This window comes from Chlamydotis macqueenii, chromosome 16, assembly GCF_036417535.1.
Source record: "Chlamydotis macqueenii isolate bChlMac1 chromosome 16, bChlMac1.mat, whole genome shotgun sequence".
Lineage (NCBI taxonomy): Eukaryota > Metazoa > Chordata > Aves > Otidiformes > Otididae > Chlamydotis > Chlamydotis macqueenii.
Window position 1 is genome coordinate 1,811,120 of NC_141571.1, and position 18,237 is coordinate 1,829,356.

At 55.0% G+C, this 18,237-nt stretch overlaps 1 protein-coding gene across 1 annotated transcript; it reads right to left on the reverse strand.

The window, feature by feature from the left end:
• Positions 1-1,117: 1,117 nt before the first annotated feature.
• MAP1LC3A (microtubule associated protein 1 light chain 3 alpha) lies at positions 1,118-18,016 on the reverse strand. The gene is made up of 4 exons (XM_086760725.1): positions 17,883-18,016; positions 8,704-8,759; positions 2,888-2,994; positions 1,118-2,352 (listed from the first exon to the last, which is right to left on the reverse strand). The coding sequence occupies exons 1-4, from the start codon at positions 17,920-17,922 to the stop codon at positions 2,190-2,192; spliced, it is 366 nt and encodes a 121-aa protein (XP_086616851.1). The 5' UTR covers positions 17,923-18,016; the 3' UTR covers positions 1,118-2,189.
• Positions 18,017-18,237: the final 221 nt, after the last annotated feature.

The window sequence follows — 18,237 nt, forward strand, 5'->3', positions numbered from 1 at the left end:
AACATTCAAGGCCAGGCTGGATGAGGCTCTGAGCAACCTGACCTAGTCAGGGATGTCCCTGCTCCTTGCAGGGGGGTTGGACTGGATGACCTTTGAAGGTCCCTTCCAACCCTAACCATTCTATGATTCTATGATTCTATGTGCTTGAACACCGTGGGCTGGAGCCTTGGGTGGGGTACAGCAGTGAAGCTGTGAAGGTTGCCCGTGCCAACCTCATGAAGACTGACTCTTGTCGGTGAAGACTGCTACTCCTTTGGCAACTCCCCCCGGGAGAAGCTTCAGCTGGGCTGACACTGCTGTGAGGCAGCTGAAACAAGGCACAGCCCCATCACCTGCAGGAACCCATCCCACAGGGAAGGATGAGAGGGGACCTTAGCTCAAGGAGTGGAGTTTAAATCCCGAGGGGTTGGGTGGTGCTTAACAAGGGGCAACCCCCGCTGCTGGAACCAGTGAGGGAGCTGCTCGCACCTCTGCTCTGCTACCCGGGTGCTGCGCTTCCAGCCGCCTTCCTATCACTTTTCTTCAGCGCTTACCCACCCGTGCGCGCTCATCCCTTACAGCAGCTCCTTCCCTGAACAAACGCTTCCCCGCAGGCACGGGGCATACCCAAGAGTCGGCTGCAGTCCAGGCAAACGCTATCTAAACCCCAGGAAGCAGAGCGAGCTGAGGGCTACGGGAACACACTGCAATGCTCCATGGCCGTCAGCCCCTGCCTTTGGCTGGAAAAGAGCTTGGACTGAGCGTTCAGGGAGATTTCCTGCACTGCTCACAGTTTCCTTTAAGAGCAGAGACTTTACAAATGCTCTCCACCTCATTTTTTTTTTCCCAGATGAGAAAACAGTCACAGGACAAGAGACTTACCTACCTCTTGGGCAGAGGTAGGGCGAAGATAACCATGTTTCCCACATCACTGTCCAGTGCTCTGTCCTGCAACCCCAGCTTCCACCTTTGCTTCAGCCTCTCAACGCCAGCCAGCCGCTTTTGCCAGAGCTCGGACTGACGCGCTCCACAGCCCGGGCTGGCATCCAGAGCCCCAGCGAAGGTGGGGAACACACATCACTCTCACTTGGTACCAGGGACATTAATACAGACAAACGAGGCGGGAACAGAACATTCCTACAAGACACAACTTGAATTTATGTTTATTTTATATATATATTTATATATATATACTTTTGTATAGATTAAACTGGGTGGGATTTTATCATACACATTTTTTTTTGGTATAATACATGAGAAACAGGAACGGGAACAGAGCAAATATAAATCAGTACATTCCTTGAGCGAACTCTTTGCCACACTGAGACTGAAAAATTGCATGCAATGGGGAGTCAGAGAGAAGGGAAATCAATTTTATTTAAAAAGAAATAAAAAACCAAACACAATCTAAGTACAACTGTTAACAGAGGAGCAGCACTATATACGGCAAACCTGTATAAATTAAAGGTAAATTCCACTCTGACATCTACTATGCCTTAAAGTGCAATGAAGCCTGATTTATTTACTTACAGAATCCAGGAAAGATTACCCTCTCTCCCCATTCCAATCTATCCCTAAAAAAAAAAACCCTAACAAAAAACCAGTAAAATAAATCCAAAGGATATACATTATCCACAGTCCTACAGAGACGCCTACATCTACTCAGTAGCACCAAGAATCTGATATGGGTGTAATTAAAATCAATTAAAACTCAGGAGCAACGGTAACATTTGTTTGCTGCTTTCGCAGACCTCCTGCCCTTTATTAGTGTCTCGGCGGAGAGGCGGCTCTCCCTGCGCTCAAAGTGAAGGCGACAGCGTCCTGTCCTCTCCATCACCAGCCCAACTGTTTTGGCAGGAGGCTAGAAACACGCGCACGCACACAGCACAGTGAGAGCAGCTGCAGGGAACACGAAGGGGACGGTACGGGAAGCCGAGGCCCCGTGCGTGCACGTGGGGGTCTGTACGACGCGTGCACGGGTGCGTGTGTGTGGAGGGAGCGGGATCAATCTATGCAGAGGGGAAGGGTTGTGCGAGTCCAACACACGCTGTGAGCCTCTTTGGTGACAGGGTGATGGGAAGGGGAGGGAGGCAGAGAAAGGGAGCCAGCACAGTCCCCCCTCCTGTGAGCCTCAAGTTGTGTCATCTTCCAAAGCCAGGGGCCTGCGTGCCACAGTTCGTCTGTCTCCACATGCCTCCTCTCAGCAGGCCTCAGTAGCCAAAGGTCTCCTGGGAAGCGTAGACCATGTAGAGGAAGCCATCCTCGTCCTTCTCCTGCTCATAGATCTCCGAGATGGGGGTAGACACGCTCACCATGCTGTGCTGGTTCACCAGCAGGAAGAAAGCCTGGGTGGGATTCAGCTGCAAGCGACGCCTGTGGGGGCAAGAGCAGGGGGGCCTAGGTCACTCCACCTGGAGTAGGCACTGTGACGGCAAATTCTCCCTCCCGCCAGCAATGCCGTTCACGCGGGGCCAGGCCTGCACAGCAAGGACCTCCTCCCACACGCTCAGGACGTGCAGTCTGTGAGCCCAGCTGAGCTGCTCCAGGCTCCGAGGCCTCCTGAGCCGGGACCCTGCAAAGCCCCTTTCTCCAAGCGCTGCTGGCAAGGGCAGAGCAGAGGGGCCTCTTCCATCTGAGCTGAAGGACAAAGGAAGGGGATTAGAGCCCCCCCATCAGCCCATGGAGAGTCCCTGTGAGGGAGGGGTCACAGTCCTTCACCAGCTGCGAAGAACTTGCCCCTCCTCGACCTCCCAAAACAGTCTGTAGCACAACACAAGGATGCTGTGGTCATGTCCCCATCCCCACCCTCAGCAGCTGCCTCTGCCCCATCCTCACCCCACCGCTCTGTGTTCAGGGCATGTGGGTGAGGACCAGTTCCCAGCATGCCAGCTGGGGCCACCCCACTCACCGGATTATTTTGACCAATTCACTCATGTTGACGTGGTCTGGGACAAGGAACTTGGTCTTGTCCAGCACTGGTAGCTGCTTCTCCCCTTTATAGCGTTCGATGATGACCTGGAGAGAAAGTCAACGGTAGGGTTAGCCACAGTTTACAGTGCCCCAGGCACTGGCCTCGAGGTCAGACACAAATCAAACTAACACACAAGTGGAAAAGTTGAGGTAAGGCCCCACTCTGCTTCACCCTCACAGGAAAACAAAACAAAACGACGTGAGCAGTGACCATCAGGTTGGCTACAGACAGCTCTTCAGCCAAGGGTCATCAGCCTGAGCCAGATGGTGGAGAGCACCCAAGGTAAGCGAACTAAAGCATCACGTGCCCTGGCTAGCTGAGGACCAGCAGACATTAGTGGATGGATTTAGCTGCCTCCCCCAACATACGGGAGATCCGGAGGAGGAGGGAAGTGCGTTTTAACATCACTTTCAGCCTGACCAAAGCCACAGGCTCTGCTGGGTTGAGCTAAAGGCTGAACTCATGGTGCACAGCAAGAGACACTTTCCTTCCCTTTTGTGCCACCGCTCTGGGCTGCTGCCGCTCAGCATCATCCTGCCTGCTCAGGAAGAGCTGCGGACCTTCCCCAACGAGCAGTTTTTAGAAATTGCTGCGAAGCCACCCAAAGCATTCCTCCAGAAAAGGGGAGTCTGGCTTTCGCCGGTCCCGCTGCTCACATTAACGCTCAGACACGCCGACGTGTGCCGGGATCACGAGGGTGCGGTGAGCTGCCAGGGCCCTTCCGCACAGTGCCGCCGCGAGGACAGCCCAAGCCCTCCTCCCCTGCAAAAGGTGCTGCTGGGGACAGCTCTGACCACAGCTGCCTTCCGAAACCGCTGAGCAGTGCCTTCTGTTCCGCCTTCCTGCTGTTACAAGCGATGAATCTCTGTTAGCGAGCGTCTGCTGACAGCTACCATTGCTATTCCAAACCAGCTGGAAACGTACTACTGCACTGTAAGAAACACAGCAGTAGGCAGTTAAAATAAGCAATGCTGTTACTTAGAAAGCTGAATACGCTCCTGTTACAGCGATACTCTGACTCTCACATCATTCCAGCACTTCGTTGTTTTCGACACTTGTACACCAATCAGTTCATCGACCCCTCTGAGTTGAGGCTGAACGTTATCTTTCACTAGAAGGCAAGGAGCTCCCCTAAATCGTTTTCCCAGGTCTTTTCCAAAAATCTACGGGAGACTGCAAATGCCTTTGGACAGCAGAGGGACGGAGCAGCACGCAGAGATCAGGATCCCCAGAAGATGGCTCTGTGGAGCCAACGGGATCCGGCGAACCTCTGAGATTTTGCCTTTCCCATCATATTTGTGGACACGCCAGCCTCTATCAACAGCGGCAATGTAGCTCCTGCTGCCTGCCGACACCAACACCAGACCAGCCGCTCCGGCTGGGATGCTGCGGTACCCCCGGGAGCTGGGGTCGTCCCAGTCCCTCGGGCAGCGGGGCTCACCTCAAGGGCCAGCAGGACGGGCCAAGCTACGGCACAGGCAGCTCCCGGCAGAGGGAGGGGTGCGAAGCGCCTTACTGAGAGCTCTGCACCTCTGGAGAGCCCGGCCTGGACAAAGCTCACACACGGGGAACCCAGGAGCCCGCGGGCCAGACAAGCAGCACACGAAGGCCTCCAGGAGTCCACCGGTGTATCCTCACATTGGCCACGTCTCCTCTTGACACTGAGCAAGAGTGCCAGAGGAAAAAACCAGGGAAAGCCAGGCATTGCTCCTTCAGCCCCTTTTGCAAGATGGGGACTCGACGAAAGAACAATTTTCTGCAACAGACTAAATCATGCATCAGGATGCCTCTTACCAACCTGCTAACGGCCCTTCCTCCCTCTGGCGGGGGGCAGAGGCCGGACAAAGACAAGCAGAACCATCCCGCTGTATTTAATTTGAGTCTTGGGCAGATGAGGATTTTGGCTGCAGGGAGATGAACAGTCTCCAGGGGCTGGGCACCCACAGCAGCCACACGCTGCTCTGGCCACCGGCAAACACAGGGACGACAGCGGGACCTCGTGTTTTTAACAGCGGTTTGCACACAGGGGCAGCTGCGCAGCAACTCTTTGAGTGCCCACCTTTACACGTAGAGAGGGCCCCACACACCCGGGCTACCCGCATTTCTCACTTACGCCCAGCAGGAACAGAGGCAGCCGTCTCCAGTTACCAGCCAGTTCCATCCCACAAAGAGAAACCTCTCCCTCAGTCCAAGAACGGGTTGAGAAGGGTCCTGGCTGTGAAAGCAGCAGCCGCCTCATGCCCTGAGCAGACAGAGGGCCCATCACGTCGAACGGCTCCCAGAGTTTCTGTTCCCAGAACACGAGCTGCTGCTTGGGTAACCCAGCTACGGCAACAGGTGGCCAGTGGACAGAGCGGCCTTGCCTGGCTTTGGGGGGAAAGGCACGATCAAATCTAGTATCACGTCCCTGTGGCCACAGGGCTTGTACACACGGCCACCTCCCCTGCCGTATCCTCTTCCAAGCTGCTGCCTCAGGCAGGGTGTTCCTCAGCGTGGGACACTGCTGCAGCGGGAACCCACCAGAGATGTGACTGCAGAAATACCCCGAGCTGGGCACAGGGGGAAAGGCTCAGGGCAAAGCCTGGGGTCCCAGCCCCATCACAGAGAGGACCTGGACAGTGTTTATAAACTCAACCCTGTTCTGGGACCAGTCCGAAGGGTGGAAAGGGATTTTGGTAGAGAATGGGGCCAGAACAAGCTGTTCCCCAGTGATTTTAGGCTCTCCAGGGCTCACCAGAGCTGGCTTAAAGTTTGCAGCTGCTCCTCAACAGGCCCCACTTCAATGGGCTCCAGAAAGAGGGCACAGGGGCCGACAGCAGGCGAGGGTGATGGGCAGGCATGAGCTCAGTCCATCCTCTAACAGGGCAGAAGATGACTTCTAAAGCGTCTGCTGAGGCTGTGTATGGAGGTCCCGGCAAGAAGACAGCAAAGGAGCATGAGGTGGATATAGAAACAGCAAGGAGCCTCTAGCTCCTGCCTGTCTCTTTATTACACGTGCCAGTGAGGCGCCTGGGATGCGATTTCCCTTCAAATGCAAGCAGAGCACCGCGCGCCTCAGACAGAGTCCAGGGTACCCACTACTTCCTCTGGGGTGGGCTCAGACACAGCACCAGCTCTCTCCCCACGCAGTCGCCCAAAGCGAGCGTGGCACAGCCCCCTCCTCAGCCCCCTCTGGAAGCACCTTCCTGGAAACAGGAGAGAAATGCCTTCCCCTGGGCACAAAGCCACTGCAAATCCTCCTGGCCCTCACTGTGATTTCTGCCAGCGATCAGGATGTGACCCAGGCCACCTTCTCCCTAACTCCCCCTGGGCAGCGGGCTCAAACCCCTTTCCCGATTCCAGCTGCCTCTCCAGGGAAGCCAGTCGCTTGGCAAACACAGCTCCTGCCTTTCATGGCAGACGAAGACCTTCCCTCAGGCGATCTGCCGGCACCGCACTGCTCAGACCCACAGCTGTCCCCCACGCCACGCTCCGTTTCGCAGCGCGAGGCTTTTCTCGCAGCCCTAGCACTGAACGCTGCCTGGAACGGTGACCTGCAGGAACTTTGCTCTGTGAGAGAGGAGACGGCATCAAAGTTGGTGTCAGGGTCTAACTGGGACCAGGCCTTTAGAGATACCAGTGACACAAACACTGCTGGACCCCCCAAGGCCTTCCAAACCCTTCTCTCCTCCTGATTCTTTTTACCGCTCATCATGGTTTAACTCCAGCCAGCAACTAAGTACCACACAGCCACTCGCTCACCCTCCCCCCAGCCCCAGGTAAGACGGGGGAGCGAATCAGAAAGGAAGGAGAACTCATGGGCTGAGAGAAAGACAGTTTACTAGGACAGCAAAGGAAAAAAATAATTATATATATTAAAATAACTGTAATAGCAATAAAAATTAATTATAATAGAATACACAAAATGAACAATGCCCAATTTGTCACCACCCAATGACCAATACAGCCTGTCCCAAGCAGCAATCAGGGAACAGAACCGAGAATCCACACTTTCCACAGTCCACAGCAGCAGAAAGGAGGGGAAGGAGCTGTGCCAGGGCCAGGTTTGGCTCTGTGTGTGCTCTTCCTGGGACACCACAGACCTGCGTCCCTCCCTGCATCACCACTGCTCCGGGAATTACCATTACCTGTTGGAATGACAATGTCCTGAGAGACAGGGCTGCCCTCCAGCCAACCCCCCCTTACACACTGAGCGTGACGTCCAGGGTACGGAATACCGCCTCTGGCCAGCCTGGGTCAGCTGCACTGGACATCCCCCTCCCAGCTTCCTGCACTGCATGTGAGCAAAACCTGGGAAGCTGAGAGAGTCCTTCATCTCTTAGCAACAACTCGTAGCATCAGTGTATTAGCAACGTTCTTCAGATACCAAATCCCATACGAAATCCAATCACAGCAGCTACTGGGAAGAAAATCAGCTCCATCCCAGCTGAAACCAGGACACTGCTCGAGCAAAACTTGCAGCCAAACCTATTCTCCACTTTCCCGTCAGTTCCGGAAAGCCAAGCAGCTGCGCATTTAGCGAGTCCCTCACCCCCTCGCAACGCTGGCACTCAGGACACGATCAAGGACGATATGGCACTGAACAAAGGGGTCACTGGAGCAGGGCCGGGAGGGCTCAGGCCTCTGCCACGGCTAAACCCTCCCGCACAGACATAACTCATCACACTAGTGGCCTGGTCCTAATGGCTCAGAAGCCTCCTCCTGCAGCACATGGTGTTTGACCAAACACAGAGAGCACTCCAGCCATGGAAGCTCTCCCACCACGTTTCGGTAATGCCAATAAAACTCTGATGTGGATGCAGAGCTGCAAGAGCCAAGCTCTGCTCTGCTGAGCTAACAACGCATGGACACCACAGTGGTGGCGTAAGAGAAAGAATTCTTTTTGCTAGAAGATGCTGTCCTAAAACCAAAAGAGGCATGAGGCAGAAATGGACTAGCCAAGAGCAGTTTGAGACAGTGTCGTAGTTCAGCCCAGTAAGTCTTGAAGGTGAAATACTGAGAGATTGTACGCAATTTTAAGACAAGGCTCACGTTCATCCAACACTGAGAGCAAGCTAAACTAGGAATATTCCCATTTTTGGTGATACATGCTATGGTATTGCAAACTCTAACCTGAGCAATCCCCAAGCATGTTATTTCTCCAAGTTCTCCATCTCCTCAGGAAGAGGAGCAAACACTCAGCTAGGACATCAAAAGCACACCCACAGCCAGACAGCAAGACGGCGTTAGGTCTGAGACGGGCAGGGAGAGCTGGAGGCAACTCAGCGACTCCCACCCACGCGCGTCAGCTCCAGGTGCCGGGGACGCACAGAACAAGCGTGACTGGCTGTGCTATGAATTATCCTAACAGAGTTTCTTTGCTTTCAATACAGCAAAGATCCTCTCACACATCCTCCTCTGGGCAGATGCAGACAAATCCTTACCAGGTTATCCAGGAAAAGTCCGGTAGCTACTACAACAACAAAGAGGCCACTTCAGCGTTTTCTCCTGCCGCACTGGCTTGGAAGCAGATTTGAAATCGTATCAGCTCCTTGTCTCGAGGGCAGGCGTGAAGGTTAGGAGAAAGGCTGTATTTTCCACTGCTGAGAATGTGGTCTCCTAACGAGCAGCTGGCACGCACGAGGCACTGGAGGCTGATGGACAGTGTCCTGGGTTGACTCTGGGGAGCAGTTTTCTGACCTCTGTGGCTGGCTGGTGGAGGCAACCCAGGAGAGAACAAAGTCTAACGCAGAACGGCGAGAACAGTAACTTACCGGGATTTTGTTTGGATGCTGCTCTCGGATCTGCTGTACTTCTTTACAACGATCCGCTGGAAAGAAAGAAGGAAAGAAACAAAGTTAGAATTATCTGGCTGTGCTAGTTCAGGCAAAAACGAGGCACCCGCCCTGCGAGCCACAAACTGACAGAGACACTGCAAAAGAAAGGCAAATTCTGTTCCTCAGGCCTTTTCTGAACATTTTGCAGCAGTGAGATAGACAGAGGTCAGCTTCAATGACCAGCCCTCCGTGGCTTCCTACCACCCCAATCGTTCCTCAAGGCAAAGACATGCTACCTGCCCGGTAAAACTGGGAACACACACAGACACCAACGACTTAAATGAGACCAAAAGGATTCCAAAACTGTATTCCTAACTCCACCTTCAGCAAATGCAGCTCGTGAGCATCAGTGCTGGGCAGCAGCACAGCTTTAGGGTCTCAGCTCTTCCTTCTCCTGGCTGCCTCCTCAGAGAGGATCTCCAGCTGGAGCTGGGTTTCAGCCATTTTCCTCTGCCTGTTGCGCACTTCCAAGCACTACCTGGCACAGTGCCTCCGGCCACGAGAGATACGCCTTGCCAAGGAGGACTCCTCCACCACCACAGACCTACACAGCAGCTCCAAAGCTACTGGCCTGACAGAAGGTATTTCTAGCCCTGTTGTGGAAACAGGAAGAAAAACTTACCAAAGATGATGATCATGCTCTAAAAGATTTTTCCTGCAGCTGTTCTCACACTTTCTAACCCGTTTTCCTGTTCACTGACACACACAACAGGCAGCACATTTTTACGTCTGCATGCTGTTTGAGCTTACAGGAGAATTTCAGTGCCCCCCCACTGCTTTACCTCCACTTTCCACAGTCCACAGCAGCAGAAAGGAGGGGAAGGAGCCGTGCCAGGGCCAGGTTTGGCGCCGTGTGTGCTCTTCCTGGGACAACACAGACCTGTGCCCCTCCCTGCATCACCACTGCTCTGGGAATTACCATTACCTTTGCCTACAAGGGCCCACCTGAAGCGCCCGGGGGAAGCAGTTTCCTGCATCACAGTAGGTAAATCCAGAGGGTGAAGGCCAACGACCAAGGACTGCCTAGAAACGCAAGATGTGGGTATTGCAGGATCTGCCACAGTCACCGGCGCAGCACCTGCTGCGAGCCCAGCTCTCCCTGCCTGCTTCACGCAGCCGCAGCTCCTCACGACCCACCGGGACCACGCAGGGCAGGGTAAGTGCACGGGTTTGAGCGTGTTTCCCCTCACCAATGCTGAGCATCTCTCCTCTAACCACTCAATAAAACCTTATTGCTTGTAAATGGAATTTGGAAAGAGACTGGAGCTTCTCTAGAGACCACAAGACTACAAAATCACCAGATCACAGAGGCTTTTGAGCACCATTTCTGCCTCCTCTGAGGAAAATATCCCTCTGCTAGGAACTGCTAGACCTTTCTTCTGTAGGACTCCAGGGGCTAGCAAGACAGAGTAAGATTATTTGGATTTACTGGAAAATTTGGGCATATTTGTTTTAGGCTTTATGACAGAAGATGTAGCTCCTCATGTTTCCTTTTCACCCTATGCAATGCTCCAGGGCATTCAGAGTTACCCTTGTGACAGACAATTTTCCCCCGAGGTCCCCATCAGCAAGGAGTTCTGCAGAAATCGGCACTGCACGTGGCGCTGGTACAGTGACGCCTCTTCAGGAACGCTGAAGGACACAGCGACAACAAGCACCCAGCACCCAAGCCAGCAGCGCGTGCCCCACCTTCTGCAGAGCTCCGCTCCCACGTGTTCACGGTGTGCCAGCCTCGGCAGGACAGAGCATCTGACAGGCTGGAGATCCAGAGCTTGCGTGGACAAAGACTCATCAGCACGAGCGCTTTAGGCAGCTTGACTGAAGTCAACTCAGGCTTGCAGGGTGTTAGCAGAGCCTGCAGAAAGCAGTGTCCCCTCATGGCTGGCTAATTTCTCCAGCTTCAGTATCCACCCCATCCCACATCTCGCTCCACGGCCATGTGGATGAACTTCCTAGACACCGCGCATTTCCCTGTGGGGTCACAGGAGTGTTTGCACAGGAAGGCCCAACAAGGCGGGTAATTATGAGAAGGCAAACCTGCAGCCTTTGTGTGTTATCGTGGCTAGCAATGCAGACAATCTCTGAGCATCCAACTGGTCTAGGCGACATGCACCGAGGGGCAGCCACACGCCCCAAACCCGCTCTTGCTCCCCGGAAGCATTCACCAGCTCCAGCGCAAGGCTGTCCGCCATCGCCACCTTCGCTTCCACAGAGGAGCCGGAGGTGCCTCCTGCCCACCACACTGTAAGAGATGTCACAGCAACGATGAAACGGGGCCTCCCCTATCCAGCTACGCGGCAGCGTCTCAGGACCCCAGCTCTGACACCACGGTCCTCTGGCAAGCTCGGGAATCAGGAGAAGCTATTCCACATCAAACCCTGCATAACAGTTCAGGTGCTAGAGATCTGCCGCAAGAAATAGGTGGTGGTCACCCACAGCTTCCTCAGCCTGGAGTGGGAGCTCGAGGTTGATCCTGCATCTCAGGAAAGCACCTTCAACATCATACAGCAAGGAACGGCTACAAATACCACCGTTAATTTAACGTACACCTAGTCCAATCTGAGTCACAGGAATAAGGAGAAAACCGTTAAAGGGCACTTCAGAGAGCCACCGCCGGAGGTGCCAGCCCAGCAGCCAAGCTCAGCAGACAGGTACGCGCCCCCCAGCCTTTCACTCACACTTCATATGTGGCAGGTCTGATTGTACAAGCCTTGTTCTCCTCCTGCAGCTCTCCCAAATTCCAGCTGAGGGTAAGGCTTTCACCTTTTCCGCAGCACCTGGCTACAGCCCATTCTTACCCTATCCGTAACACGAACCACAACAGTTTACACGACCCAGTCCATACCCACATTTTTTTCTTTGGCCCCTCCTCGCTGCAAGGAGACCACCACACCTGGTGTCAGCAGCTCAGGGACTCCAGGCAAGAGGGGACGAAGGGGCTACAGCCAGCTGCTGTGTTGAAGGAGCTGAGCAAAGATTAATAAACCGCACACAGAGGGAAAAGCATCGCCTCCGCTCCCAGGCGTGGGGACCGCACGTCTGCCGCGAGGTAAGCTGGGCTTCTCCTCAGTCCCAGGATGAGAGAGCCCACGATGGCAGCAAGATAAAAAAAAACAAAAAACAAAAAACAAAAAACCAACCCACTTTTTATCAGTTATTCCTAGCAAAATTTCAGTGCTAGGGCCTACTGAAAGAGAGGAGTATTTCTGCAGCGTTGCATATGCCAGGAAAAGTGCCTATTTCTGCTCCAACCGCTAAGCACCCAAGGCAAAGCTTGCAAATAGCCCCAAACACCAGAATCTCAGCTGTTTTCCTGACTGAGGTCCTTCCCAAGCTGTTCTCCCAAAGATGTGGGCACACAACGAATCCCGCGGCAATGCAGGACGACATCGTTATGCCAATTAAAGAGAACAGCAGGAAATTTTGAGCCAGACTTTGCAAGCATCAGCCCCTTTTATCAGCGGAGCCCAGGAACCCCGGCTGCAGGAGACAGGTCTCTGCTGCGCCAGGCGCCGTGCAGACGCAAGACGAAAGGACAGCCCTGGATGGCAAAGAGCGCCATTAGACAGAAGCTACAGATGGTGGAGCAGAAGGAAAACACACGGTGAGTTCTCCAGCAGTGCAGTTGTGTAAGGGGTGGCATTTTTTGGGAGACACCAAATGCTGGTCAGGCACCGGTGCTGCCCCGGGGCAGCGGATGGGCTCCACGACCAGCCCTGCTGCCTGTGACCAACAGCAACGCTGTTAAGAAAACACCACTAAGAAAAACCACCACTTGGAAACGTCACCCGCGTGCTACCAGGCCAACAGCTCCTGGGCTGAGCAGGAGCTGCGTGTGGAAAGCAAAGCAGAGCAGAAATTCAGCCATGAGCTGCTGCCTCTCCCTGCGGTCCCACGCCCCAGGGCTCCGGGTGCATCTGCCCACGGCACAAAGGACGTGTGCAGACATCCCTACGGCTTTCTCACCGCCATCCACAATAACTCCGCCAGCTGGCTCGGGGTGGATCTGCCTCCAGATCTGAAGCCGATGCCAAAATGAACATGTCCCTTCAAGGGCAGTCCCAGGGCAGTGGGCTGCGAGAAGGTGGTCCCCTCTCCAAGACATTTTCTGCAAGGAGAGGAGGAACCGGATGGTTTGAAATCAGGAAACGTCTGGGATGAGCTGGCAACCGCTGAAGGCATGGGCAAGTTACGCAGGTCATTCCAGAGGAACACCAATAAATATTTTTGTAACATCACACCACCCTAAGGCCAGACACCCCTCAGCACCAGGAAGTACACCCCCGTGTATGTGCTGTGGCTCACACAACAGCTGACCTGTCCTTGGCCAGTACTGGAGAGCCTGTCCTCAGGCCACTGCAGGAGGAGCACGAGGAGACTCCCACACCCAGGAGAGGGGGGCAGAGCTTGTGAGGCCAGCCATGCCCGGGAAAGCTGTCCTCACTACTAAGAAAGGGCTGTTGTCCCAGCCTACGTAGGACAGTGCTGCAGGAACCTGACAGTGATTCTGACCGTTGGTTGTATTTTACTTCTTCTGTCCTCAAAGCTGGGAGGCGCTGGACAGGACGAATGACTCGGGACCAAAACTACACTGTTTTGATCTTATGTCTGATGGAAAGTGTCTCTGCAACACGGCGTAGGTAGAGCCTGATGCTCCACTATCACAGGTGGGTATTATCAACACAAAGGTAGAGCAACTGATGATCCACCTGCACAACTATCCGCTTTGCTGCCACAAGATGTGTAATGTCCGGAAGGATTTCTGAATGCCTAGCTCCTGGAGCTCTGTGACTGCAGGATCTCAGCAGTCTTGTTCGTTTGCATAAGTTCCCAATCTTCCTCGCTCCAGAGCACAGCTTGAAAATGGATTTTAAAAGACAAACAGGAATCTCCTTTGTTTTTTCTAGCAGTTTCAAAATTTAACAGAGTACGATTTTGAGCCTGGCTCCAGGAATGAGTACTTGTATCTGGCAAATCCAGGCTAAGGACTCGGCTGGTGACCAAGCGGAGCCACACAACTGAAGTCTGAATTCATGTCAGGACCCTTGCTCTCTGGTTGCACAGCACCATGCCACCCCTGTCCACGCAGGACCAGCACTGGACCTCCATCAGTCAGACAGGGCTTCCAGCTCACTACACCTCCTGAGCACGGGGGCAGAGGGGCAGTACCTCCTGTGCCGCGTTGGGATGGCATGCGGAGTATTTACATCAGAGTGCCAGATAAGGAACTGGGTTTTTGGCTGAACCTTTAATCACAGTTTCGCTAGCCTTGGAAAAAGAACAGCAAGTTCCCCGCGTACAAGCCGTCAGGAGACCGTCCTCTGCAAGGGCTTCCCTCTAGCTTCTGTCTGACTCTTCTTCTACCTCGGCACCCTTCACAAACAAGCCTCCAGGACAGCAGGAATGCACTCACATTTCTCAGAATTGCTCAGGACACCTCAAACTGCTCAAAGAACTGGCACTCCCGACAGAACTGTATTTTCCTGCAGCCCACCACACACGTGCACGCACAAAGAGACTTTGCACAGCCCGGGTCACTGCTATTTCTGCACAAACGGGCCCGGGCACGCAGGGATTTGCGGGGCCTATTTGGGGAGACGTGCCAGACACGAGAGTCTCGAATGTACTCCTTCATTTTCTCCCGCAGTCTATTTCCGAAATGCCTTCTGAAGACAAAAGACAGCAAACTGCAGGACCACAGAGCTGGAGGTGCTTACAAACTGCAGGTTGGCTGCAGAACGTCACAGCAGAAGACCTCCTGAGCCACTCTCCTGACCATGATCCCTACTGGGACCGACCATGGCAGGACACAGAAGCCAAGGGAGGTGATTTGTGGCTCATGGCTACTTGATGACGGGCAGCCAGCCTCACAGCTCCTAGATTCATCAGCCTCCACCCCTCCCGCCCAAGGGGACACCGAGTTTTCGTAGTGAAGAAAGTATGAAGTCACGAACAAAGGACATACAGGTTTTATTACTCCTGGCTGCCAGTCAGGACCTTTTGTTATATAAAAGAATAATAATAATAATAATAATTAAAAAAATCAATATTTAGGGTCTATGGGTCTAGCTGGCATTTGTTCTGGATGTTTGTTCAGCTCTACTTGCACCAGTATTTTCTCCAACACTGATCATTAACCCCACATCACGCCACGTCACAGAACGTCCTCAGTAATTAACACAAGCAGACACAGGTGGCTAAGCACCAACTCGCAACAGCAGCCTCATCTCAAGGAACCCCAGCTCTTAAAGCACGAACACCCTGCGCACAGTGCATGAGGGCAGGCTGACTTGCTGGCCAACCTCACATCAAGACGCTTTTCCAAGCCACCAGCAAGCAAAATCGTTACGACGAGCACAGGATGGCACGCGAGACAGTTCATCCACTGTTGGCCTTTCAGCTGGTAGCAGCGTGGCTGGCTTACACCAGACCAGTCCCCAGAGAAGGCAACGCCCCACTTGTCCCCAGAGCCAGGAGGAGGGGGAATTCAGCTCCACGCTCCTCCTTTTCTACCGCTGCCTTTCCTCTAAAGAGGAGCGGTGTCCCAGGAAAGGGAGAGATCTCCCCGAGGGCTGAACCTGGGCTGGGAATACTCAGCCCAGAGAGGCTGAGGTCAAACCTCTGTTTCTCACCCAGGCAGGGGCTCTGGCTGACCAAGAGGACACGCACGTACGTGTCTTACTGTGAAGCGCCTCCATTCTGGCAGGATGCTGGGGCACAAGGCCAACTTTCAGTTAGCCGACCGCTCTGGGTTTAAGGTCCACGTCCATTACCACACTGGTTCTGCACTGCACGGAAAACAAAGCTTGAAGCCTGCTGGCAGCCTTGCAGCAGCAGTGCAGCCAGTTCAAAACAACCACTTCAGGAACGGCGGGAGGTGCGAGCGCTACCCAGTGCTCCCAGACTCGCGCTCTTTACGGGAAGTGCTACGGTGTTGTCAGGCTGCTGCACGCTCTCGCTGCAGCCAGGACGCTCTGTTCCCTTGACACAGACCACAGCTTCGTTCTGGGAATTGTTTTGGACTCCTGGATCTGACTACACAGAAGACAGCCGCCTCGGGATCTGCAGTCCAGCTCAGCAGATGAAAGCAGAGGGTTACTGTCAGATTTTACCCCTATGCACCCAGGCACGCTGCTGCAGACATGCCAAGGATCAGGCCAGGTCAAAGAGCGTCACCCTCTCACCACATCAGATCACGGGAGAAGTCAGCGCTCGGTACCCTCAACACACCTGGGCTCAAACCCCTGGCGTCTCCCAGCCAGCCCCTTGTTCCAGTCCACATCGATGATGAACAGAAATCCAGAAATTCTATTCAGGATAGGCCCAAGACAAAGCAGATGAACAAGAAGAAGAAATTATTGAAAAAACAAATCTCAAAAATACAAGAAGGGGGAAAGTATGCATTGAGGAAAGCAGAATCTTCAGCAAGGGGTGGCAGACCAAGACCCAAGCAAGCGGCCTGCCACGAAACTAGAGCCTGGGTGCCTTTTGTAAACAGTCATGTTCCTGACTCTGCCTTTTCTCCATTTTTTTGGGACCATTCCACTTCTATAAAGTTTTGAAGCCTTAAAAACGAAGCCATTCTGAGGGTACAGTGTCGCTGGCGATGTTTTCCATCGACCCTCTCCAACTGCATTGTAAACAATCGCTTCCTGCTCCTGTTGTGTAATGACTCGAAGACGAAAACAAGCTGTATTTACTTTCTCCAACCGAGCAATTCCAGCCCTGACCCAGAGCAATTGCGCAGGCTGCCAGGCCTCCTCCTCCTTCCCCTCCTCCTGGCTGAGCTCTGCAGACCAGTCAGCTGAGAGAGCAAAAGGGCAGAGGAAAGTACACAGAAACAGCGAGTGCTTGCATTTGCCGGCACCAAACTCCCTCACCCCCCTCTTTCCCTCCTGGGCTATTTTAATCCTGCTTTCTTTCAACTGCTTTGAGCCTTGGATTTTGTTTTCCTTCTGGCTCAAAGTCAGAGCAACCTGCAAAAGCAAACCAGACTCCTCCTGACCACAGCGAGCCCATTCTCACCAGTTTAACAGCAGACGGTTACCAAGGGTTTGATTTTGGGCTCTGCTGCTTTTAACGTGCAGCTCAGGAGAACGCAGCAGGGTCCCAGACAAGTATCCCAGGGCACCCAGACTTCATTTTGTTCTTGTTTGTGCACATTCACTTGGCCCGGTCGCTGTGGCAGAAGGCTGGGTAAGCATTCAGGGCCAGAAGGGCTGCGCCAATAAATTACCAAATATCTACAGTTTCCAAGAGAGCAGTGAGGGGTCGGATCAGCAGTTCAGTAGGAAAAAGCTCCAATTTAAAAACTCACGTAGGAAACACACCCTCACCTGCGTTTGGACGGTGCCTGACACAAAACGAGGCCTTGTTTGGCACGAATACGCTGATGTCAGCATTATTCAGGCAATAAAGCCCAACCGATCCCCAATCCCCCTCCCTCGGGACGTAACCTGCCAGAAACACGCACCCTCCCCAGGGCCAGCTGGCAAAGGCCAGGAGAAACCGCGCTGATGTTTAAGCTGATTTCGCTGTCGGGCCTGGCAATCAAGTCCGGTCCCTCCTGCGGTAACAGCCCTGCCCTCTGCGTTTCCGCACCGGGCCGGGACGATGCGAGCACCGGCTCCCCGCGGCGCCACGAACCCCTGGGACAGGCTGCACCGAACGCCACGCGCTGCTGCCCGGCGGGGAGCACGGGGGCATCTGCGGGGCGGTCGCTGGGCTCTGACAGCCCAAGCGCAAAGGCTGCACCCGGGGCAGCAGCGGGACAGGAACGTTCCCCCCCGCCCCGACCGCCACCCGGGCCCTGCAGCGGCCACCCCACCCCCCAGGCACCCCGGATCCCGGGCTGGACGGGGGGCGATGGCGCAGCGGGACCCCCGCCCGGCCGCCTCCCGGCCCGCCCCCCCCACCCTCCCGGGGCGGCTGCTCCCGCGGGCCGCGGTGCGGGGTCGGGGCCGGGGCCCCTCCGCGCTGCCGGCCGGGATGACATCACCGCGCGGCGGCTGCGGCACCGCCGCCCCCGGCCCCTCCCCGCGGCCTGGCTTCGCGCGGCGGAGCGCGACAGCGGCCGATCCTCCGGTCACCCCGAAGGGCCCCCCCGCTCCGCTCACCGAAGGTGCGGCGCTGCTTGAAGGGCCGGTCCGAGGGCATGGCGGCCGGGGGCGGCGGGCCGGGCCGGGGCGCGGGTGCCGGCGGGCGGCTCCGTGTGGCGGCGCGGCCTGCGCGGGGCTGCGACGGAGGGGGCCGGTGACGTCACCGCGGCACGCCCGGAGGGGGCGGGGCTTGGGTCTGAGAGGGTGTGGTCCGGCCGGAAGCCCCGCCCCCCGGCGCCCCCCGGCCCGCAGCGAGGAGCGGCGTCCGGTGTCAGCGCGGGTGTCAGCGCGGCTCCCCCGCGGCCCGGCGCGTTCCCTCTTCACCCGCACGCGGCCACTGCAACGGCCGGCGCTGCTGTAAACGCAGGGGAGA

Bases quoted from the DNA above. Each gene is read 5' to 3' on its own strand.
- MAP1LC3A (XM_086760725.1), bottom strand. From the start codon at position 17,922: ATGCCCTCGGACCGGCCCTTCAAGCAGCGCCGCACCTTCG. The intron at 8,760-17,882 runs GTGAGCGGAGCG...CTTTCTTTCCAG, and splicing joins CAAGCAGCGCCGCACCTTCG to CGGATCGTTGTAAAGAAGTA. The intron at 2,995-8,703 runs GTAAGTTACTGT...CTTTCTCTCCAG, and splicing joins AGCATCCAAACAAAATCCCG to GTCATCATCGAACGCTATAA.